The sequence below is a fragment of the Pyxicephalus adspersus genome, chromosome 2 (genome assembly GCF_032062135.1).
Source record: "Pyxicephalus adspersus chromosome 2, UCB_Pads_2.0, whole genome shotgun sequence".
In the NCBI taxonomy this organism is placed as follows: domain Eukaryota; kingdom Metazoa; phylum Chordata; class Amphibia; order Anura; family Pyxicephalidae; genus Pyxicephalus; species Pyxicephalus adspersus.
In genome coordinates this window covers 74,286,629-74,311,790 of record NC_092859.1, presented here as the reverse complement: position 1 = coordinate 74,311,790, position 25,162 = coordinate 74,286,629, and the positions used below count along the sequence as shown (strand labels likewise).

Genomic DNA, 25,162 nt, shown 5'->3' with positions numbered 1-25,162 from the left:
AATGGGAAAAATAAATTATATAATGGGGGGCAGTTATGTCTATAAATCGCTCTTCATTTTAAAAGTGTAAAGATATAGAATATACTCCTTAAGCCTAGGAGGGAGACTCTGAATTGACCTGAAAATGTTGTAATAGTGAGGCAATCGTAATATTGATTGATAATAACATTATTAGAGAAAACTGCACAGTGTATGTCTAGTGTATGTGTTCCCATCTCAGGTATTTAGTAAACGGCAGCCTAAAACTTAGGCAGTTTAAACATTTGCTTACTGCTGTAGCTTTAATATATATTACAATATTAACTTATGAATACATGGTGTTCATTTGCTTCATTGCAAGCAGAGCTGCAGTTAATGGTGCTGGTAATGTTTACTGGCTTCTTCCTGGGTATTTGTGCCCAAGCTGTGCTACAAGTCAGTGTCACACAATACACAGTGGTACACAAGCAGACATAATTGTCAATACAGTTTAATTTGAACAAAGAATGTAGAACTTATCACTAGGCAGCAGAAACCTATAGGGGTGTATGTCCACTGGTGTGTGGCAGCAAGAGGTCTTTTAGTGTGGTTCATTTTCTTTAACTTGGGAGATACTTACAGATTGGCAATACATGAGGATGTCCAGCTGTCAGTATGATTTGAATGTCTGTAAGTTTTGGCCAATATACAGGCCTATTGGCAGAAAATTCATTTCCTGTTCTTGTGTTATTTGACCCAATGCAAGCAAGTGAGGGAATCATGACTAAACGTGTATAAAACGCCTGATGTTATTACGTCCACTACCCGTTAATATGAGCTACGTAAATGTTCAGTTGTTTCCTCAGAAATTACCTGCTCATGGTAACTGGTCTCATTCAAGTTCAGCATAGCTATAGAATAACTCCTACTATCAAAATTAACAGGGGATTAGAATAATCTCTTCTCTATTGTTGTACCTGTGTAAGGCTGCATACCCACCTGCAATAATTAATGTTGTAAGAGATCTTTCATGATCCTTTCCAACGACAAACTACTGCAGGATGCATGAACGAGTGTTGTACATACAGCACTGTTCTGCTCTATGGAGAGGGGAGTGGGAGAGTGATGCAGTGGCACCCTGCTGTGCGCTCTCCCCCTTCACTTCCATTAAGATCGTTCGTCCTCTATCATCTGTGGATCCGCCAGGAAGGTCGTTCGGACAATGGAAGACAGGCGCTTTACACCAGATTCTCATCCGATATCAGCCCTGAGCCGATTTCGGGACGAGAATCATTGCAAGTGTGTACATAGCCTAAGGAATGAAGGGGAACACTGTAACATGCTCGGAGTCTGCTGGGGCTGCCAACATCACAACCAAGATAGCAGTTCCAGCAGCAATCTCTTTGCTTATGGATCTTTAGAGCTAAATAACATGCATGTTAGAGCGTTCCCCTTCACTCCTTCCACTGCTAATTGCACATATAGCCTTCTCTTATTTAGTTTCTTCGTTACAAAAATGCTTTTTCAACAATCCACTAGTAGGGGGCCCACCTAACAATACTGATTTTATTTTGTGGGTGGTGTGTAAGAATGTGTATGTGTGTATAGTTCTGTGGGTGTTCATAGACAGATACAGCTTTCCTATTCGCTTATTTAGATTATGAATGATTCATTTTGGGATTTTTTTTTTACCATGTTATATTCCACTTTTCATATACGTTTCTTGCTTGATTATATAGCAAATGTTTTTAACACATTTCTTTTATTCTCAATTTTCAGTAAACCGTTTAATCCGAGAAAACCGCCACCTCTTCTCTGATGGCCACTGTAAAGTGTGCAGTGCTGTTTTGATTTCCGAATCACAAAAGCTTGCACATTATCAGGTAACTTTTTATTAAACTTTAGAGCAGACATTTCAGGTGATCAGATAACAGTATTTTGATGCAGGTATTTGTTGATCATCAGCTGTTTTACTGTGGGCTTTGGAAGCTTCTTGATCACATCCTACAAAAGGCTTTGACATCTAGACATTAACTAAATGGCTGGCTTTCAGTGTATTCATGGTTTACTTTGGGTTACAAATCAAGTCTTATACATTAGTTTCAAGGTTTAAAGGCTTTCACTACCTACCTATTATTCCCAAACCTAGTTGAAGCTATTTCAAGTTCCTGCATTTAGGCACTATTTTTTTTTGTTACTTGGAAAGTTAATCTTTAATGTCTTTTATACATTTAAATGTGTAAATGTATTTTTTTTCTTTTATTTTTATTTCTCTAGAGCAGGAAACATGCAAGTAAATATCGTCGGTACTTAACTATCCACCAAGGAGATGGTTTGACACCAGCAAAAAGGAGAGCTGATGGTGCTCTGGTAATAGTCTTTGCTACTTAAAGATTCTTTGACTTAAATTTACAAAAGTTGTTGGTTAAGTTTATTTAAATAAAGTGGGTTTGCCCTTTGCTCATTCAGGGTTTTGACTGGTTACACTGTTATTACACACCTCTTTTCTTGGTGATAAAAGTCATATTTTAGGGACCTCAGTGTCTAAAGAGATTAGGTCACTACAATTTTACCCATTGTAAAATGACACCATGATATTATAACAGAACTTGATCCTCTTGTTCAGAAAGAAAAAAAAAAACAATTTCATAAGAATAAAAGTGTGAATCAAATTAAAAAAAAAAGTTTGCTTAAATTTCTGCATTTTAGAATTTTTTTTCTCTCTCTACAATAAAACTTAAATAATAGGTAAGGATGTTCTGTATACACCGTTATAACAAAATGCATTTACCAAAAAATTGCTCTGAATACAGCACCATAATTGTACAAGGCCAAATATTCACCTGTAATGAGTCCACTATTTTTGTATGTACAGGATATCGGTGATGAGACAGATAGGAACAAGTGCTGCCCAGTCTGCAACATGACCTTTTCATCTCCTGTGGTTGCTACATCCCATTATGAAGGAAAAACACATGCAAAAAATCTGAAGCTAAAGATACAGGGTGGAGTTAAGGAAGGTAAATATCTAAAAACAGGCTATTTCCTGTGTAGCAGTTTTGAAAAGGAAAATGCCATTGTAAAAAGTTTATTTGAAATTTGATTGATGTCTTAAAAAACATTTAACCAAAATTGGTAAGATAAACCCATAATGGACAAAATGTCTTCCTGGTGAGTTACCTGTTTTATAAGGGGGTTAATTCCATTTTTTATGCAGCTGGATTCTTTTAGCTTCTACCTATTCTGCAATAACTGCTGTGCCTTGCAGTGACCTAGGGATAATAAAGGAACAACAGCTTTTGGAAATTGGTGTACTCTGTGCTGTGGCTAACTACTATTGGCATTCCTTTTTTTATGATTGGGTTGCTGTAAATCGGGAAATGCTAATCCTAATTCCTGATATATTGTCAGCATCTACAGCATCTGTATTTACTTTTCAGTAATCAGAATACTGAACTTAAAAGTATGTTGAATTGTAAATTGCTTCAAAAGTTGCGTTTATATCAAAGTGCAAACTTAGAACCAGTCTAGATGGAGAAATCCAGCTTTTAAGTCTTTGTTTTTCATTTTGTTTTGTTTTGTTTTTTTCTTTAGCATTGTGCATGATTTGTACTTGTCCTCTTTATTTTATTTTTCCTTTACCAAAACCAAACACTTTAGCTAATGTTTAAGAAAGAAGTCACAAGGCTTTCTACACTTAAAAGACCGAACTGGTCATTCGTTTTTTTTCCTCTGGGTCGAAGCTGGCGGAAGGAGGCTACACTCTTGGTTTTGCTTTGAAGTGTTCACCCACCCCTTTTTGCCTTCCTTTCTTTGAATGCAGGTTTTTCTCCCTCCGACCTTTCCTCAATAGCTTTTTCTAAATGGGCAAAGGGAATCCTTGGTCCACCACCATTTACTGCATGGGGAGGGCCAGTGCTGGGTTGCCAGATGACTGGTGCCAGTCACAAAGTCTATGTGGAGTTATGGTTCCTGGGTTCCAAGACTGCATAGGTGCAGGGTGACGTAGAAGTGCCCTTTTCCCCAGATGGGCTTGTCTGCGAGAGAGGCTTCAGGTGTCCTAGCATGGTTGACTTTTTTACCCTTACGCAGACTCTGTTGAATTATAGAGTCTCTTTTAGGATTGTTTTGAGTGGTTTACTTTGCATATTACAGGTCTGGGCTCAGGTAAAGCCTTGGGCTGTGCTAAAGCTTTTTTTTAGAAACCTTTTTTGTTTCTAACGTAACTGCCTTTTATTAGATGTTTTGGCTAACCTTGGCAACCAAGCCAATCTAATTTATGAGGATTAAATCCTAACAAAGGAAATTGCCAGTATGATTCGTCCAATCTAACTCTCCCTGTACAAATTTTTTTCTACTGGTGTGTGTGGTGTCGTCATGCCAAAATCAAAAGACCTCCAAGATCTGCCTTGGATACCATCAATCAGAATGCCACAGGTGGGCAGTGTAATATACTTCCTCATTGTATATCTTGAGAGGTTGGCAAGTTTTGCTATTTTCATTTTCACACACCTTTTTGTGTGTTTCCAAACCTCTTAAAATAGAATCTGCATCTTGTTCCAAGTTTTCTAAATATTTGAAAGGCCCATTTTTTAAAGCTGTTTCCCAATTTTAAGTAGGAACTGGAAGAACAAGGACATGCTCTGTTTTAAAGGTTCTATTCCTTCCATGGTAGGCGCTGCAAATCTTGCTTAAATCTCTACACTCCTTACGTATGTGTTATCTTTTCTGCCCTTTCAAAGCACACCTGTTTGTTCTTGGGTTTGAAGCTCCTAAGGTAAGTCTTTTCACCCTTCTTCTTTTGTTGACAAAGGTGAGGAAGAAAGTTTCCCACCCTGTTTTTTGGCTTTTCCTAGCAGCCTATGTTTGCACCATGTTAGCAGTGCAGAGTTCCTTCTGAATTCTTGGCTTCATGAACCCCTGCTTTAATAAAGATCTTAGTTATCTTTTTCAAGGTTTTTACAGGGATGCTAGTCTGTTTGGGAAAGGTTGGTTTTTACACATTTGACTTTGAGTCCACCAATTTAGAGAAGTCTGTTCCTGGAACATTTGATGTCAGTGCTGGACTTTTCTCCATTACGTCATAGACACCTCATTCTATAAGACTCTTTTTGAGACAACCTCAAACCTCCAAGACCTGTTACCTCCTTTGGTTTCCTGGTTTACTACCAGTCATTTAGCAGAAGAATTTCTTAAAAAGTGTTTTGGTCATAAAATTCCTGTTCTGTTGGAAGCAGTGCATATCTTTGTGCTGTCCTAGATGACTCCTGGAAATGGAATTCAGTAATTCCAACTCTGAAATTTGTTTTTGGATATAATCAATTTTACAGTATTTTTTTTATTTTTTTATATCCAAAAACAAGGGCTTGTTTTCTCATTCTGTTCGAACCAAGATGGCAAAATTGTTTACACAGATGTAGTTAAGATTGGGTTCTCTTTCTCTGTGTTTATACATTTATTACCATTTTTGTAAAAGTTTGGCTCGGAAGTTAGCTTTACACACACTTTTATTTGTCTTTGACAGGAATACCTCTTCCCAAGAAGCCACGTTTAACACCACCTGCTCCAGATACCACCAAAAAAACAGGCACAGCTGATCGGTCAGACCCTGAAAAGTTTTGTCAGCTCTGCAACGCCACATTTAACAATCCTCATATGGCACAACAACATTATGCGGGCAAGAAACACAAGAAACAGGAGACCAAAAGCAAGCTTATGACTATATATACCAGCTGTGGGAACACTTTGCCGCAAAGTACACCTCTCAAACCTCTAACGCCAGGCTCTGCTTCAAGTGAGTCCAATGCTGAGCCTGATTCTAAAAACCCTACTATCTAATATATAAAGGGATGACTTAGTTTTTTATTTTTCTTAGTGGGAAATATATTTTCATTTCCCCAGAATTTTATTTACAAGCTATTTCTGTTTACAGCACAGTTATTTCATCTCTTAATGTATGCATGACATGCTAGCTTATTCAAAGGTGTATCTTTGGGGATGTATATATTTTAAAGGATAGGTTGATAGTTTAAAGAAACACATGTGTTTCTACATGTTAATGTAGATTTGAGCTTGCACCATTTGCTCTCTGTAAACTGGTCTGTTTTGTTTCTACTCTGCCCTTTCTAAAATCATATGTGGGATCGCAACAGGGTGTTGGTATGGTCAAAACATGAGACAGCAGGCTTCCATTAAATTTCAGTGCAGGCCATGTTTATTACAGCAATGTTAGCAGCAAGAAATACAAAATGAACAGTGATTGGCTGAAGTACTAACTGCCTCATTTAAGTCCCTGACTGACTGGAGCAAGATATACATACAGTCACTTTTTAAATGATCCAGCAAAACTCACATATAATGCAGTGTTTGTTCTGGAGCTTTGTTCTCTCTCAATTTTGGGATCACACTGAGGTCCTTGCAGCAGTTGGGTGGATCAGGGATGTTAGAAGCATCCCTGGTCCACCACTCTTTTCCCCGGTCAGGTTCCAGGACCCTAACAAAGTGGCTTTCCATAAACCAATCAGAAAAGTCAGATAATACAATACAATCTCCTGGAGCCTTAAAACATGAAAAAAAATCTTTTTTTTTCTGGGTGGTACATCTAACCCATCCAACACTTTCCCCACAACGTTTTAGGACACTGTCACACATGGTGAATATAAAAGAAGATGCACTCTGATCAGTTTTATATTCCATAAAGTGATATTTAGAAGCTTTATAATAAATGCAGTTATTTAAAACTCTTGGCAAGGCTGCCATCAGAAAGTTCTGGACACCATTTAGGTTAACTTCCTGGGTCCACCGCCCTCATTTCTAAAACATTTAGTATTGAAAAAATCAAGCTCTTTTGGTGAGCCCCCTTGATGTTGTCTCTGATTTTAGGATCATAACAAAAACAATTTTTGAAAAGTAATACAAATACAAGTATACACATATTACTTCTCTGTATGCCTTTTTTATACATTGCATTAGAGGTAAGAAGAATAAATATAACCCTACTGGAAGCACACAGAATTAGCATCATGATCAGAAAAAGTGACCGATTCAGGCTCTGTTGACAGAGCATTTACACTGCAGTGTTCAGTTTATACCTCTATTAATCCTTTATGTTGACTGATATAGATGCATTATAGGACTCTATAGGCCTGATTTTAGGCTCTTTAAGATTAGACAGACTATTGTGGGAGAACCTGCATGTTGGTGATCCAGCAAACCTGCCATAGATCTGATCAGGATAGGAAATATTTGCCAACTAATAGCATATGATTTTTTAAGAAAACTATTCCAGATATGCTAGATCAACCAGGTTCCCCCGATGATAATGTTTCTTCTCCAGTCTGGAAAAGCTTTATTAAATCAGGCCCTATATCTCTAAAAGGGAAAAAATGGAATCTAGCCAGTCTTTTTAGATTTTAGGTGTACAGCCTGGGAGTCCGTATCTCAAATCCTCCCAATGTGGATACATTAAATGGGCCACTAACAATTCTGGCTGCAGTATAAACAAGCTCAGTGAAGGAAATGTTTAGGCTGCACTTTTTCTTCTCTAGGTCATAATTTTATATTTCTTTTTTTATTTGTTTGTTTTTAAGCATTTTCGGCAGCATCTATACATGATTCAGTTGGGCACATTAGGCCAAATCTGACATTGGCCCATTTTTAAGACCAAAGTTTTGGTTGGCAGTGCAGAGACTCCTGTTGAAACCCCCTCTTATTTCAGTAACATGTTTTAAGTTTTTTTAGGAGTGGTTTTATTTTGTGTAATGTAATTTTTTTTGCATGGGCTTTTGTTTTTTTTTTTTAATAATTTATGATAAAACATTTTGTGGGGTTTTCGCAAATCTAAAGACCTTTCAACTGCATAGAAGGCAACATCTTGTGCTACATGGAAACTATAGGGCTTCCATAGCCCCCAAAAATAGACTTTTTAAATGTTTAATTCCTTCTGTTTTAAAGTGGCACCAGACAGTAAAATTGGGGCCGGGGGATCATTTTCCCAATATCCAGGGTTTTATTGTCTCATGAAGCGCACAGCAGTCAGTGCTCAACCCAGAATTGTGACCCGACTCATCAGTAACCACCCAAATACAGCCAGGTGGTTGTTGAAAAGTGCTGGGTGGTGCGCCCTGCTAAAAGGGGCTGGGGAGAACACTGCCAGTAAATTGGGATTGTGTTCAGGCAGGTTGTGGTTGACATAGTAGGTGGCCTGTTGCACAGGTGTAGGGTAATTTTGCTTTGTTTAAACGGAAAGGTAAATATAAAGGAAATTCTAGTTTTGTTAAAAAACAATTGATAGATGTAAAATTCTTTCCCAATCATCCATATACATTACACACATTTTAACAAACTTTATTTTTAATTTTATAAACACACACAGTTAATTTTTCATTCTTTCCCTCGTAGATTTTTCTTTTAAAGTATGTATTTTTTACAAGTTTGGTTTAGAGTTGTACACATTTAAATAGCTTCCTTTTTTCATTCTGTTTGGGGAGAGTAATGTTCTACTAAATGCCACATCATAACTAGTTACACATTTTATTTTTTCAGAATACCTAACATTGCTATTGTATTGACTAGTATTTGTAGGTCTGAGTCACTGAAAGATGTGTGTGATTGTAATTAACAATAAAAAAAATCTTTCCTGGAGTGAATAGAAAAATAAAACCATTTATTAATCACATGCATACAGTTGTCTGACCTTATTTAAAGAGGAAATTTTACCTGAATTATTTTTAATATGACCCAATATTAAAAATAATCAGGTTTTTTTTATGGTTTGCTCTGCTGTGCTTCTAGTGTTATTAGTTTTTCTTCAGTCTCCTTGCGCATTCCACTGCATGACACCCGCTTTCAACAAGAAAGGGGATCCACCTATGTATAGAGATTTGTGATAACTGATTTATGTCTGCCCTAGTCCCCAAAGTTGGATGTTTTAGGTAGTTTTCTAAAGAAATCCTGAAATGTGATTATAGACAATGAAATAGATACTGGTGATCTGACCTGTTCCCTTATATGTGACTTACACTGCTCAAAAACTGAAGTCTTCAGTTGTGAAAGTGATGAGAGGATAAACTTGATAGCATTGTGCTACAAGAACATAATTTAGCAGTAGGTGGTCCTGCTTATGACTTCTGAAATTGCAGCTCTTTATCTTGGTAAACCCTAGGAGAATATGAGTTGGTTGATGGACAGTGTACTTTGTGATGGTGATCTGCCTTGCCAATTTCTAATAGCAACTATTCCTCCAGTCCACTGCAGCAGAATGCTGCTTATAACAAATTCTGCTTTATAACAAATTCTTAGAATTGGGACACTATTGTGACAAAAGCTAAATTGGTAACAAACGATTTTCTTTTCCCGCACGTGGCTGCTTCCCAAAACTTAGTATGTCTGAAAAAAAGGTTAAACAATTGTCCTAAATTACAAGCTGTCAGTTTACTACATGTAAGCTGTGTTCTACAACCACATGATTTGGACATAATCAGAAAAGACACTTTGTAAAGGAGAATTGACTGCTAGTATGGAATAATAGACATTTGTCAGTCTTTAAAGCCAGTGGTAAATAATTGTTTAGGGTGCATTGTTGAGAGAGGAGAGGGCTCCAGATAAAATAAATAACCATATAACCATTTTAATTTTGTAGGTTTGCTAAATTTTAATTTGAGTTTGCATTCAAATGTTTCCTGAATTCTCGCCACACAAAAATGGCTGAACCAAGAGTTGATTGCAAAAGTACATCATTAAACCAAGGTCTGGCAGCATTTATAAAGCCATGTGATGCAATAACTGACTCACCTCAGTAGAAACCCTTCTAAATAGTTGGGTACAGGTCTTTCACAACCATTTACCCTTCTGCTGGGATTTGTTTATCCAAGGAAAATACAAAGTGTAAGTTAGTACTTTACAGACAAAAAAAAACCCTATTCTATCTCAAGCAAAATGCTCTTTTCATTGTTTTGGATTGAGAGGGAAGGGTTAAAAACCTCTGTTAGTTTCTGAGACTTTCCCTAAGTTCCTGTCCTGCTAACATTTTACCATGTAGGAAGTCAAGGGAACTCCCAGATCACTACATAGTTGGGGATATCGCCTATTTGTTTTATTCCCTTTCTCTATTTTATTTGTGTAGTGGTCGGTGTGCCTGTTTTCTCACTTTTCTTGTGGACCTACATTTTACCAAAGAAAGTGGAACATTTTGATAGTGTAACACACTTTCGAACCTGATGGGTTTTAACAATGCTCTATGTACTGTATCTGGGGTGGAAGCGTTGTCACCCTAAGCTACAAAACTACAAATGCCTTCCCCTCTTCCTAGCTACATTACATAAGGGTTGTTCAGGCATTCACAAAAGAAAGCAAGGACAGCTGATGCCATTATAAATGTATGTACATTAAACTAAAAATTCAAAGAATAACATGATCAACATAATTTTAAAAAGTTGTAGAAAATGTAAGAATCACTAAGTCTACTGCTGCTATCCCTCTGATAGCAAGATTCCAATGAAGGAATGTTTGATTTCCTGTTTTATAAATAGTCCCTAACGTAACTGTTACTCTATGTGGCTACTATGCACAGTTGACCTGTTCCCTGGAATTTGCTTTAAGCCCTGGCCTACAGCATTTGAAACCTACTCAGTGGTAAGCCTGAGTGTGACTCAGGGTAAAAAAAAAAATGAAGCTGAAAGCGGTAACCCCAAGTCACACTTGGCGTAGTAAAAAATAAACACTTACCCGGTCCCATCAGCGTCCTCCATTGTCCTGCCATCCTCTGGCCTCGTACTCGATCTGTCCCCTGGCGAGTGCGCTAATGTTCCCAGTGACGTCGGTGTGTACAGCCATCGTTAGGGGCGCGGTGGAAATTTCAAATTATTTTCTATTGCATTCAATACAAAAAAAACTATTGAATACAATGCACTGAATTTATATGTCTAAGAGCAGTACTTTGGTGTTCATGAAAATGTATTTTATAGTATGAGTATAATAGGTTGAAACACAATCAAGGCAAAGTTTAATAAAATTATTTTTTTTAATTTAATATTTTGACATGATTTTTTTGTTTCAAACTTTATTATACTCATCTTAATAAACTGTAAAATAAAACTTCATGAAAGACAATTTACTGCTTTTAGTCATATTAAATCCAGACAGATATTAACCACCCTGAAGGTTAAAGTGTAAGCAGATCTACTCTATCAGACTTTGCCAGTCCTAGTTTTTTTAAAGTTTTTTTTTAAAGCCAATGATTGAGATATTAAGAAAGCTGCCAATGCTGTATTATGAGTAAAGAATACTATAGGCCTGGATGTAAAGCTGATCTTTTGGTGTCAGTAATTTGTCTCACACCAGAAACAAGCATGCACATAACACAATTGTTGACGAAATGTTGTAAACTCATTCTGGGTCAGTGATCAAAAGGTATTAAAGGGAGAGGATCAAGACACCTAGACAAGTAGGATATTTTAGGACCAGGTATGTTTGAGCAATGGCATATTCTTTGTAAAAGGTCAACTTTAGGTATAATTGGCCCTTAGCAAACGTAATAAATACTTTTTAGAGGGGTTCCTCTATATTTATCTGCAGTTTGTAACACATAATCAATGCATGCAGGATGTATTCTTTTATAAAATTTCCTACTTCAGTATAGCAATAGAACATAACTTTGTACATGCTTGCCAATGAGTTTTACAGAGCATTTGGCTTAAATGTGGATTTATCTGCTGTATTTGGCTGTATATACCCAAAACTTAAATCTATAGGTGTGCCCTAAAGCATCATCGGCTGTAGGTGTCAACACAGGAAACTTAACCTAACCACACCCCTTCCCGCTCAGTGGTCAAAGGTTTCATTTTTGAAAACTTTTTTTGTTAATTCGTTCTCTCTCTAACAAGCCTCCTGTTGAATCTAAACTCCATGTGATCCTTATAAGAATCAGATTATTGAAGTAGTAGAATTGTATATATTTTATATCATCTGTTCTCTGCACAGCAGCACTCACCCTGGATGGTGGAGGGGCAGCTGAAGTAGTGCTTTAGACTTGTCAGTTTGCATTAGTGATCATTCTAAATTTCCCAATTGGTACATTTCACCTTTGAACACATTTTGTGCTGTAATGCAAAGCCTGCTTAAAGTGAACACACACACCCATCATCATAGACCCTGTTGGTGCTCAGATTCTACTGCAGTGCACTTGTACTGACAGACAAGTAATCAACCAGTAGGTTAAGTTGGTTGTATATCGTCCAAGTTTGGTCCCTTGCCGTCAGAACCATGATTATCTTCTTCTCATAGGCCAACCCCAAGCCAAGTAACCCACATTTTGCAGCAAGTTCATACTAACAGGCTATAATGTGCAATTTGTCTGTTGGATGTTTAGAGGAGTGTCACATCAAGAGCTATAATCATTGAGACATTGTGCTACATGTTAAAACATCATACTGCAGTCTTGAAGGAGATATACTCGCATTACCTTGACATGGTCATCTAAAGTGGCAGGAATATTTACAGGAGGCACTGGGGAGACAGTCACCCCTCTCCTACTCGCCTCCATACACCTTGTAGGTTATGATTAGTGTTATACGTGGTTTTGCTATTTAGGACAGGGAGCGAGCTTTGCACAGCTGAGTAGGCTACTGTCTCTTTGGAGGTTGGCCTGCCACTTTGTAATGTTGCTTTTAAAATTTTGACAAAGTATGTAATTGTGTAAAGATAACGTGAATTTATCTCCCTCAAGCAAAAAGTGTTATATCCCCTCAAAAAGCAGATACAGTCAAAAACATGTAAACAATTTGGAAATATTTTGATTACTACATTTAAAAGTTGGCCATTTGACTCACAATATTAACCTAATATATGAACGTTTCTAGCCATATCTGAATATAGAGGGACATAGATGGTTACAAGGATTTAAGGGTAAATGATAAGTTTTAGGGAGTTGCCCAAAGAGGACATGTATTGACTGCTATGGATTTCCCATGTTTTGAAACAAAGTCCTCTCACTTTGTTGTGCTTATGAGACCTTAAGTGAATTCCCCAACTGTAAAAAAAAAAACTGATGGATTTTAAGCCATTCCTATCCTAAATCCAAAACAAAAAAATGAAAGTTTTGGTTTCAGATATGCTTCCTTTTTCTTCCCCCAAGATTTCCGGCAACAGTCTAAGCTCTGCTGCACCACAGAGACCTAACAATTATTTTTGGTATTTCATATTGTGATACTTACTGAAATAATCAGAAGTATAACATGAATGTTTTTCAAGTAGGCAAAGCAGTTGGAGCCAGGCGCATTGCAGTTCATATGATGACACTTTGTGCCCCTAACACTAGGGATACCCATCATAATAAATGCATGATATTCCTGTGTCTTTCAGCTGGGAACGGCTTCACCTGTGACACATGCAATATTGTTGTGAATTCTATAGCACAGTATGAGGCTCACATCAGTGGTACAAAACACAAGAACAAGTAAGTATCAATCTATCGGTTGAGTAACCTAAGTATTCACTATATTGTAGTGAAGTTTTAGTGTTTTTTTTTTTAATATTTGATTTTTGGGCATATAGTTTAAGCACATTTAAAAAACATTTTTTGTAATGGTTTCTATTTAATTAATATTTGTGGTTCATACCTAGTAACCATAAAACTCCCTGGCGTTTAACCTGTCCCAACTTATGAACTGCCTAACGTTAAATCCTTCCCCTATACGTACCTTTATTTCTTAACCTAAGCCATAACACTTAACATAAACCTGTCCCTTTACTCCTCTTAGGGATTTATTTGTGCCACCTAGTTCAGCAGAAAAAAAATAAATAGCTACATATCATATCTGTCTGCACTCCAAATAATTTGCTGTCTGCTTAAGTAAATGGAAGTAGGTAGGTCCCTCATAAAAGCCTAAATACACCTACACCATCAATATATTTGAATGCTCTTGCACCAGCCAATCAGTGAACATGCCCAAATAATTGTCTGCTCTCGTATTCAATCACATCCCTTTCTGCTGCATAATAGCAGATAGTCTGGTGGTGTTTACAGATTTTGCACTAATGAGAATTGCATATACACCACAGCTATCAGGTCTTTGAAAAAATAAAATGATAAAGGAAGTAACAGCATGAACCCATTTCCCCGGGGATTGTGGCACAAATAAGATGTTTATTGTCTAAGAACAGCTCTGCTTTTTCAACATCTCCACCCTATTGATTTGACAATGCATAAAGTGACACTACCCCTGAGAGATGATGTAAGTGGCCATTGTAAAGATTACTGATTGCCTGAATGTAAAACTGATCTTACGGCTGCAGTCATTTCAATGATACACCTTAAACAAGCATGTAGTTGTTTATTATAGAACACCCAAGGTGCATACTAATTCTGGGTTAGGTTTTCAGAAAGTATTTAAGGCAAGAGGATCCAAAAATCGTCAACCAGGCAGGCAGGACCTGTTTTTGTAGGACCAGGTCAGAAAGGACAGCTGTGTAAATGGAAGGATTATACCAATATGATTCATGGCATTGTGAGATTGAATAGTATAATATGATGAGGGTGTTTTTAATAAATGTTCACACCACCCATCCTGTTCTTGTACGATCAACATCTACCTTGACACATTCCATCATGGTTGGATTGATGTCACTTAGTAACTTGTGTGAGTAAATGCCAAGATTCTGACACTTAAGCAACTTGGATCAGCATTACATGTCCAGATGAAAGTAACTACTTCTAGCTGTACAACATCCTGGTTATTGGGTAACGTCCGATTTATCAATTACTCTTAAATCTGCACATGAAATAAGGAATGTAGTTGGTTTAGGTATTTCTGCCCAAGAGGGTAAACAGTATTTCACCAAGTTTTTCTGGTTGCATTTTGTACTCCGTGTCCATTGTCAATTCATTCTCTGTTTCTCTTTCTTAACCAGTTTAATGTCAAACGTAACTGCACCTGTGAACAAATTCCCAAGTTCATATTCTACTGGTCCTGAGTCACCTAGAGGTTCCTACCCCAGAGTTTCTTCTTCAGCAAATCAGTTTTCATCAGCTGGCTTTTATTCAGCACCTCCTGGTAATGTTAATCCAACTTTATCTGGGACAGAACCTTTGTTACAGAGGCCGCATGATTTTGGTTCGGGATTACATTCAATGCCTTCTTTTGCATCACAAAGCTATGCTCATAAAGATTTTACAGGACCTGAGGGCTACCGATACTTCAGCCAAGGCTACTAGATGAAGGGTTCTATGTTGTTTTTTTAGCACTGTGGAAAGAATGATTTTGAAAAGAAAATTAATGTGTTGTCTCACCTCGGCCTCCATTCTATCCTATCCTGCGGAAACATTACACAAACAGGAACTGGCTACTCCCTGTGAACCGTTCAGCAAAGTTAAAGCTTTGGTACATTTTTAGTTTTTGTTTTTTTTATTTTGAATTATTAAGTAACTTGTGTAGGAGGGCAATGAACAGAGCAATGTTCATATTGTATTGATCCATATTAAACAGTCCATAAAATGTCATTGTCAAATTCAACCTCCATCTGCAGCAGAACATACTCTCCTTGTTCAGTAGTCATTTCCATACTAATAAAACAGGTGTTAATGTGGCATAGGAAGTTCAGTAAAATAGAGGGAAAAAAAGGGATTGTCCTTGACATATATTCAGACACCTAGTCCAACTCCAGCAAAAAGGAATAAAGTAGGGAAGGATTGGAACCTACGTTATATTTTCGCTGCTGCTCATAACTCAGAGGGAGATTCCCCCTAACTTTGGGTCCCATTGACACCTTTCTGACAATAAAGCTGCGTGCACACTTGCAATTTTTGTCGTTGGAAAGGATCTTTCACGATCCTTTCCAACGACAAGGGGCTGCAAGATGCATGAACGATGCTGTACATACAGCACCGTTCATGCTCTATGGAGAGGGGAGGGGGAGAGCGACGGAGCTGCACCCTGCTGCGCGCTCTCCCCCTTCCCTTTCATTACGATCAGCTGTCGTCCATCGTCCGTGGATCCGGCAGGTCGGTCGTCCGGACGATGGACGATACCGACTGTACACACGGAAGATTTTCGCCCGATAATTGGCCGATGCCGATTATCGGCCGATAAAAATCTGCCGTGTGTACGTAGCTTAAAACAAGGGTTAAGGAATCAGAAGTTCAGTGACAGAGAGCAATATAAACATTACAGAGATTCTATGTTTTCATTGTAGTCCTTTTCTCCACTTGAGAGATTTCTTCTGGAGGTTTGTGTCTTAAAATGCTAGAGCATTGCTGCTCCTCAACAACTTCAGGTATTCCACATTTCCTAGTGGGTGGAATACCATATGGCCCACTTGAAGGTTTGAGTATTAGAAGAAGCAAAGTTGTACCATATCCTGCAGTAACACTAAGGAAAGTTTCTCTGAGATTAAAAATATTCTGTAGCTCCAGCTGAAAGAGTAATATTTCCATTGAAAGATATTTATTTAGGAATAAAAATTCCTTTCTTAAAGAAATCTTAATAAGTCACACGCTGGATCTCAAATCATCTATTGAGTGATGGGGTATTTTCTTTTACAGGTTTATTTAATATCATTCAGTGTGTTGAATTTTCACACATAAATATCCAGTAATGAAAATTGCTGTTCTGCGTATTAGTTTAACTTATCCCACTTGTAATTATTGTGGAGAAAAACGGATTTTGCAGGCAACCACAAGGTCTCCCCTACACACAATAATTTTATACATTAATACTGGATACTTGAGACCGTGAAGATCAGTTTTGTAGGTCGGTCAACTTTGCCCATTTCTTGTCCCAACCTTCTGATACATCTCCAGTTATTCACTTTCACCCCTTCCTCTATTTCAGCGAGCCCAAAAATACCCTATGCCTCTGAGTATGGCATTGCCAATGTCAGGTCTAATGGTTGAGGACTATCACATATTAGGTGTTATGGCCCATGTGAGCTGTGACACTGCGTATTCACTGTGCCACTATGAAGAAAAAAGGAACCGCAGATTGATGGAAAGTTACCATTGAGTCTTGAGGGCTTTTCGTGGACCCTGTCACTTTGGGCACAGTGACAGCATCTCTTACTGAGAATGTATAGTTCTCCCGCTGTAAAAATAAAATAATGTTTATATAAATCTGTGTTAATGTTTTCAAAGATAAATAATTATGTTTACATGGGAGCAGCTCATTCTTTTTACTACATACATGTAGATCGTCCTGCATTGGCGTACAAAATAGTTGTTATACTTTATTGCTCCCTTTCATTAAAAAAAAGTCTGTGACTTGTTCAGCAAAATAAAAAGTATGTTCTTTTTGATATCTAAGCAAATATTAAGCAGGCAGATGGAGTTATGGTATTGGTTTTATATCTACCTTTCCTATATCAGATGAGCTAGAAATCCCCAATACAATGCCAAAAATATGAGAGAGCCAGCACATTAAAATGCTACATACAGAATTACCTAATTTTAACATTGCAGTAATAATGTGATTTTTTTTTCTTACTGAAAATACACCTTACATCTTCTATAAATGGCAGAATTCTAAATGGTAGTTTTAGAGTTAAAGCTCAATTGTCGTATAAACATCTTACACTAAGTCGCTACTTGAAAGTTTAACAGATTCTTGTTGCCCCCATGTGACTGTGCTAAATATTGGCATAACCAAGTAACTCTGTAACCGGCTTCTCCATGCCATTGTATTTTTCTTCCCAGTCACTAAATTGAGCAGTGTTGGACTGAAGTACATGATGGCAAACATCAGTGTTAACTTGTTGCTGTGCAGTTATAGGAAAAAGTTCAGGAGCTCCATTTTCTTTGCATATACTGATCTAGGAGCTATTTCATAAAATTATTGCCAGAACAGAACTGTAGTGCAAGAACTTAACTGTTATATATCTTTACTGTTGATAAAAACAAAAATAACACATAAAATAAAGGACAACTGGATACTTTATTGATATGTAATTGCTAGGCCTATTCCCAACAAACAGAGATTATTTTTTTATTTGAATGTGTTGTACCTTTTTTTTTTCTCTATTTGTTAAAACCATTCGATTTGTAGCTTTAATTTTTTTTTAATTATTTTCTTTTTTTATTGCATGTTATGCAGTAAGTTAAAATGAGACAAAATAGTGTGTTTATTTTCTTGTTTTTTAATTAAGTGTTACTGAAAACAGATTATCTCCTGACTTTTGGTGTAGTGTATTGGCTATGCAGATTTCTGGCGTAGGTACAATTCATCACTGGATCAACGCAGGCTTGTTTACTAAGGCTAAAGAAGACGTTCACTAATTAAAAGCAGCCAATGGAAATTCATCTTTCTAACAACACAAAGTGAATCTGGTTATTATGGGTTACTATGCGTCTATTTTGCGCATTACTGCCTTATTAGAGATTTTACTTTAGATTGATTTATAATAACTAATATTTGAAAACCAAGAACAACCTTTCAAATGTTTCTTCATAGCCGTCAAGCTTGTGGCTCAGTAACAAACATGTGTTATAAGGGTTGTGGTTGCAGCATGGACCCTTTGCAACCCAAATGTTCCATACTTTTTGCTAGTTTAGACTTACTTGTCATCACAGTGCATGCTGCTCACTGCATGCAGGAAAAGTGAAAATCAGCTGTCTCTGCATCATGTCATATATTGTTATATGACAGCATGATACAGAGTACAGAAGATGCAAAGTGACAATTCTCCAAATAATCATTTTGTGCCCTGCTGACAAGGTCTGCAGAAAGCTGCATAAACATTCGTTGAGTGTGTGGTAAAGGTAGTAATGCTATTCTGCATCGTGTCCCAGAATGTGAAGCTCTACCACTGCTTTAAACGTGGACATGTTTACATTTCTGTCTTAATGTGGTAACTTGTTGAACTGAAGCAGCTTTAAAGAAGCATATTTATTTGTTACTTTGCAATGAATGTTCTTGTTGCTGCATCTTCTCTCTCTGCTTATTGTTGATTTGGGTGCTTGATGAGAAAAGAGCAGAGGTGTTGAAAGCTAGGCTTTATTAAGAGCATTGCTATCCGTCTTTTTTTGTATAATTTACTTCTGCACATTCCCATATCTTTAATCCAGCTTTTAGTAACATAGTGACTGCTTCAGAACGAAATCCATGTCATGTTACCCAGGAAGCAATTGGTGCCACCTGTCTATTGCACACACCTGTTCAACTCCAGCATCTTTGCATCTCTTTACAAGAAAACTATTACATCTTAAAACTTCAAGTTCTGAGAATGAACAAAAAGCAATTGTTAGTGCTGTGTCTGTTCACAGTCTACGTACCTGTCTGGTCATTCCCGAATTGTTCTTTGCTGCACATTGTTTGGGTTTCAGAAAAGCTATTTTTAACAATGCAGGTACTCAGATTAGTGGAATGTTTTCTAAAGATATGAAAAAGCATATCTCTTTCCTGTCTGTTGACAGTACTGTTTTGGCTTACCTGTTTGTGTCTAATCTTTTGGCATCCTGATGGGGACAACAGATGCTCTTTATATTGTGTTGTGTTTTAATGTGCGTTTACCCTGTATAAAATTCCTAGTGGTAATAAATTAAACAGACATTTTCTTTATTTGTGTGCTCTCTTGTTATTTTTGTGAGCAAAGGGGTAATCTGAAGAATTAAGTTAGACATTAGTACCAATTATCCCAAAGACTGCATTACACCTGAGCAAAACCACTCCATTATCTATGCTTCAAGGTACTTTTACATAGCTAACAAGGACATCATGACTGATTCAGAGAAGACAGGACAGTTGGGGACTATGAGAGTTTGTTACCATCATGCACATGTCCAGATGTATCCTAGTAGCACCCTCCCCAGATCCAACATACACTATCAACCTGCAGGTTCTGCATTTGGAGAGCAGGTGGAGGTGCATTTGGAGTCTGTGCAGGCTGGTTCCTGACTTTTGTAAGGGCTTATGCACAAAATAAGTGTTGCAGCGTTGCAAATTACAGGCCCTTTTGGGTACTTGTCCATTGATTTGGAATTGTGTATAACACTCAAAAACTCCCTTGCCCCCCAGTGCATGCTGTAAAGTAGGGTTTGCTTAAGGTTCCTTGGAATAAAAATGTCAAGTGCCAGTTGTCAGTGGAATACTTATTCTGATTTTGTGCACACGTTTCTGGCCATATTAGTATTGAACAGATTGCATTGCTGCAGACTTAAGCTACGTACACACGTCCAACAGTTCTCGCACGATAATTGCCTCAGGCCGTTATCGAGCGAGAATCTGGCGTGTGTACAGCGCCAGTCGTCTATCGTCCGCACGACTGTCCTGGCGCATCCATGGACGATGGACGACTAACGATCCTAATGCAAGGGAAGGGGGAGAGCATGCAGCAGGGTGCCGCTCAATCGTTCTCCCCTTCTCCTCTTCCAACGACTATTATTGCACGTGTGTATGCGGTTGTTAGTATTATGCTGATTCTATCCATGTGAATAATATTTTAATGGTATCAGTAGTGTCATTCATTCTGTAGGACATTTTTCTAGATGGTCAGTCCTACAATGTCTCTGTAGACCTCGTTCAGTACAGTAATTATTTATTTGCAGTTGTGTTGTGTTGTGTTTGAGTTTTCTGAATGTGTCAGTTTAGTATTTTTGTCTCTGTAGTCATGTTACAAGTTGTAATTTTGCTGATTTGGTTTTGATGTACTTCTCTTTTTTTGCCAGTGTTTCTACCTCAGATGCCATAATTTGCATACATAAGTTTTGGGTGAACAGTGTGCTTATTGGGACAGCTCTGCTAGTCTCCTAAGACTGCAGGGGTTCAACTATAGGTAAAGTTAAGTTCAGAGGTTGTCATCTGTACATGAGCCAACAGGGTCTCATGGGAACATTTCATGCCCCCCAGGCAAGACTTCTCTGCCTACTAGCCTATCAATTCACAGTCCCAAAACTGGACTACAGATTATGTAGTAAAAAAAATGTCAGACATCTATCAATTCTCTTTCCTCCACTGGACAAGGCTGTGGACTGCAGCTTGTCTTATCCTTTCCACTGTATATACTTAGCTTACTGTTGCTATCCATGATGTTAACGGGTCGGTTTTGACCCGTGTCTTAAATCAGCCATTAATAACCTTCAAAACATTTATTTTTCATCTTATGTGTTTCTTACCCTTTTGGTTACCTGGTTAGGCTTCCTTATCTATGAAAAGATTGGTTTTAATATTTTTGGTGTGATCCCCTTGGCCTTTCTTTATTAGCATACCTCTTGTTTTTTAATTAAAAAAAATGGTAAAATGAACCTCAAGAGAATTATTTAAGTAAATGAAAGGTTGTTACTGAGGGGTATTTAAAACATATCTCCTAAATATTTTTTTGATTTCTTTTTATGTTAATATTATTAACTATAGTAGCATCTATGGTGTTACGGGTCAATTTTGATCCATATATAGTTACTTCAACAAAAGTTTTTTTAGTTCAAAAATAGAAAAGCTGAACAAGTAATAATACCAAATGTGGATTTGGCAAGGTTGAACAAACAACAATCAATCAAGCTAATCAAACCAATCGAAATTCTTTGTGCTAGACATGCATGTCTGCGTGTGTTTAGATGCATGTGTGGCAAAAAAGTGAAACTTTTAGTGTGTTCTTTGCATAAATATTTTTGCAGTGGAAGCATAATGTGTGTTTTCCTGTCCTTATTGCTAGGGCAGACCTGACACTTCTTTCTTTTTAGAACCAGGTGATTCAATTGAGTTGTAGCTGTTGCTGGTTGAAGTTTAGGCAGGGCTGGCTGAGGATGCTAGCGCTGATGCTCTTTGTGTTGTTGATGACGTGGACAGAGTGATTGCCGAGCTCTGCAGCTGTCTGACAAAGGCTGCAGCGACTGGGTCTCGGGGAACCCATTTCCTCTGCTTATTGTGCACCTTGACAAAAATTTCCTAGCCCCTCAAGAATCATTCTCTGCTTGTTATTTTTGGTTGAGTTCCATCCCAGATGGATGTTGGTCCACAACACAAACGCATTATATGCAGACACATCTAAGATGTTATAAAACACAACCATTGGCCATCTCCTGGTCATTCACTGACCAGGGTAGGTGGCAGTCAGCTTGTCCAGGTTGTCCACTTCTCCTTTGTTTTTATTGTAATCCAGGATAAGAATAGGCTTTTGTCAGTTCTTGATGACACAGCTGCATCGGTTTCTTTTTGGACACTATGAAACAACAGTGGTGATGTCTGTTAATGCATAGTCATATCGCGGACTACACGTTTTCCTTGGTTTTTCTCTGGGATGCCACTTGCAGGTTTGCCTGTGTAAATCTATAGATTCCATGCATAGCTTGTTTTTGCATCACAGGCTGCCAAGATTTTTATTCTGTATTTGTCTGGCTTACTGGGCCTGTATTGCCGAAAGGGGAATTTTCCACGTAAAGGGACAAAACATTCATCTACTGTCACCTGAGGCCCAGGGTGAAACAACAGTGGAAGGAGCTTCACCCATCTCTCCCAGTCATCCCTGATGGGAGCCAAGCTTTTCAGGTTTTGCTCTAGTATCTCTGTTGTCAAGTCTGAGGACTCTTGATATCATTCGAAAGGTCGGAAGTGACATTGTTGACCGGAAAATTGTTCTGCCTGATGACACGTCCCACAGACTATGAATGGCCTCATTGCAGGATCTGTACACTCCAACAGGAAGAAGAACACCAATATAAGCACCCAGGCATTGCTCATCAATGTCAATCCACATGTCCCCATTGACATTTTTTCCTTCAAGGTTTGTCAAAGAAATTAAGAGTTTTTTTTAGTGACAATGGCATGAACAATTCAAAACATGTATTGATGTCACTTAAGGTGCGTACACACTTCCAATTTTTATCGTTCCAATCGAACGACGAACGATCGATTGGGCAAAAAATTGTTCGTAAAAAAGTAACCAACGACGCCGACGAACGAGGAAAATTGTTGGAAACAAACGACCGGACCGGCGGATCGGATTGGGCGGCGATCGTTGAACATCGTTCGTGTGTACGGTCGTTCGTTGATCGTCCATGTTCAGAGCATGCGTGATGAACGAACGTCCGTTCACTTTCCTGTCGTGCACATAGTTCCTGTATCGTTCAAACGATCGTATCTATTGTGTGTACAATATCTACGAATGATCGTGTCGTTACCTCTATGTGCAGGATCGGTGCTATACGATCGTTCATATATATCGTGCAGGAACGTTCGTCGTTCGTTTTCCGACGATAATAATTGGAAGTGTGTACGTAGCTTTACTCTAGTCACAGCAAATCTTGTGATCCCAGGGGTCATTTTGATGATATTATCAGCAGCTCATATGCCATATACGTCAGGAGGTACTGAACTCCAGCAGATGTTGCCACTTTTGGATTTTAATGTTTCAGCAGGAATGGAAGCAGCTTCAACAGTGGTGGCCTCCTTATCAGATGTGTCTGTGATCCTGAGAGATAAGCCCTGAAAAGAGGAGGGAAGAGGAGAGGGCTGTTAGTGTGATGTTCTGTGACTGAGAGCTGACAGTCGGATTTCAGTTTTGTCACTAATTATTGGTATATAATCCTATATTATAACTGGGTCGAAACTGACCCTAAACAACACAAAGGTCATAATTTTCACCACAGCATTTTATCATTTAGTGAAATTGATTATTTTTGTTTTATTTTGTTTGCAAGATCCTGACAAAGTAAAAAAAAACCTAGATGCAATAAACACATTTATGTGGTACTTATATTTATTTAAAAAAACGAAAACAGGTCGTAAAGTATATAGGAAGGTAATTCACACCTCACCACACTGGATGTCCACACTGAATCAATTCCAGTAGTGAACATCTACTCCTCCAGTCTCCCCTCTGCCATAGCTCCCCATACTTGCTGCAGGCAAGGGCTCCAGTGTTTGTCATGCACTTGTGGACAGACAGTAGACAATTTTATCAGGAAAACTCGCAGTAAAGTCGCAGTCAGCAACTGAAAAGGAAACAGAAGTGTACCATTACGGGTTACCGAGCTTGCCCAGAAACTCCCAGTTTACTACCAGTCATTTTAGCAGAATAATTTCTTAAAAAGTGTTTTGGTGATAAAGTTCCTGCTCTGTTGAAAACAGTGCCTAACTTTGTGATGTCCTAGATGACTCCTGGAAATGGAATTCAGTAACTCTAACTCTGAATTTTGTACAGTGTTTTTTTTTTGTTTGTATATCCAAAAACAAATGCTTGCTTTTGTTTTTGCCAAGATGGCAAAATTGTTTACACAGATGTAATTAAGACTGGGTTCCCTTTTGGTTCCCTTTCTTTGTGTTTATAAATTTAATAACATTTTGTAAAGGTTTGGCTAGGATGTTAGCTTTACATAAACTTATTTGTCTTTGACAGGATCACCTCCTCCCAAGAAGCCATGTTTAACACCACCTGCTCCAGATACCACCAAAAAAACAGGTACAGGTGATCAGTCAGACCCAGAAAAGTTTTGTCAGCTCTGCAACGCCACATTTAACAATCCTCATATGGCACAACAACATTATGTGGGCAAGAAACACAAGAAACAGGAGACCAAAAGCAAGCTTATGACTATATATACCAGCTGTGGGAGCACTTTGCCGCAAAGTACACCTCTCACACCTCTAACGCCATGCTCTGCTTCAAGTGAGTCCGATGCTGAGCCTGATTTTTAAAACCCTACTATCTAATATATAAAGGGATGACTTAGTTTTTTATTTTTCTTAGTAGGGAATATTTTCATTTCCCCAGAATTTTATTTACAAGCCATTTCTGTTTACAGCACAGTTATTTCATCTCTTAATGTATGCATGACATGCTAGTGTATTCAAAGGTGTATCTTTGGGGATGTATATATTTTAAAGGATAGATTGATAGTTTAAAGAAACACATTCAATGTAGATTGGAGCTTGCACTATTTAGCTCTCTGTAAACTGGTCTGTTTTGCTTCCACTCTGCCTTCTCTATGTGGGATCGCAACAGGGTGTTGGTATGGACAAAACATGAGACAGCAGGCTTCCAGTTAAATTTCAGTGCAGGCCATCTTTATTACAGCAATGTTAGCAACAAGAAATGCAAAATGAACAGTGATTGGCTGAAGTACTAACTGCCGCACTCAAGTCCCTAAATGACTGGAGCAAGGTAGTTGTTCAAAAGTGCTGGGTGGTGCGCCCTGCTAAAAGGGGCTGGGGAGAACACTGCCAGTAAATTGGGATTGTGTTCAGGCAGGTTGTGGTTGACATAGTAGGTGGCCTGTTGCACAGGT

General features: G+C 38.1%; 1 protein-coding gene across 1 annotated transcript in view; it reads left to right on the top strand.

Moving 5' to 3' along the window:
• Positions 1-25,162, top strand: part of ZNF346 (zinc finger protein 346) — a 35,669-nt gene that overhangs the window by 4,634 nt on the left and 5,873 nt on the right. The window contains exons 2-8 of the mRNA XM_072399001.1: positions 1,738-1,841; positions 2,236-2,328; positions 2,834-2,978; positions 5,483-5,752; positions 13,318-13,411; positions 14,866-15,008; positions 24,274-24,543. Coding sequence (XP_072255102.1) covers positions 1,738-1,841; positions 2,236-2,328; positions 2,834-2,978; positions 5,483-5,752; positions 13,318-13,411; positions 14,866-15,008; positions 24,274-24,543 — 1,119 coding nt within the window. The remainder of the gene's footprint in view (positions 1-1,737; positions 1,842-2,235; positions 2,329-2,833; positions 2,979-5,482; positions 5,753-13,317; positions 13,412-14,865; positions 15,009-24,273; positions 24,544-25,162) is intronic.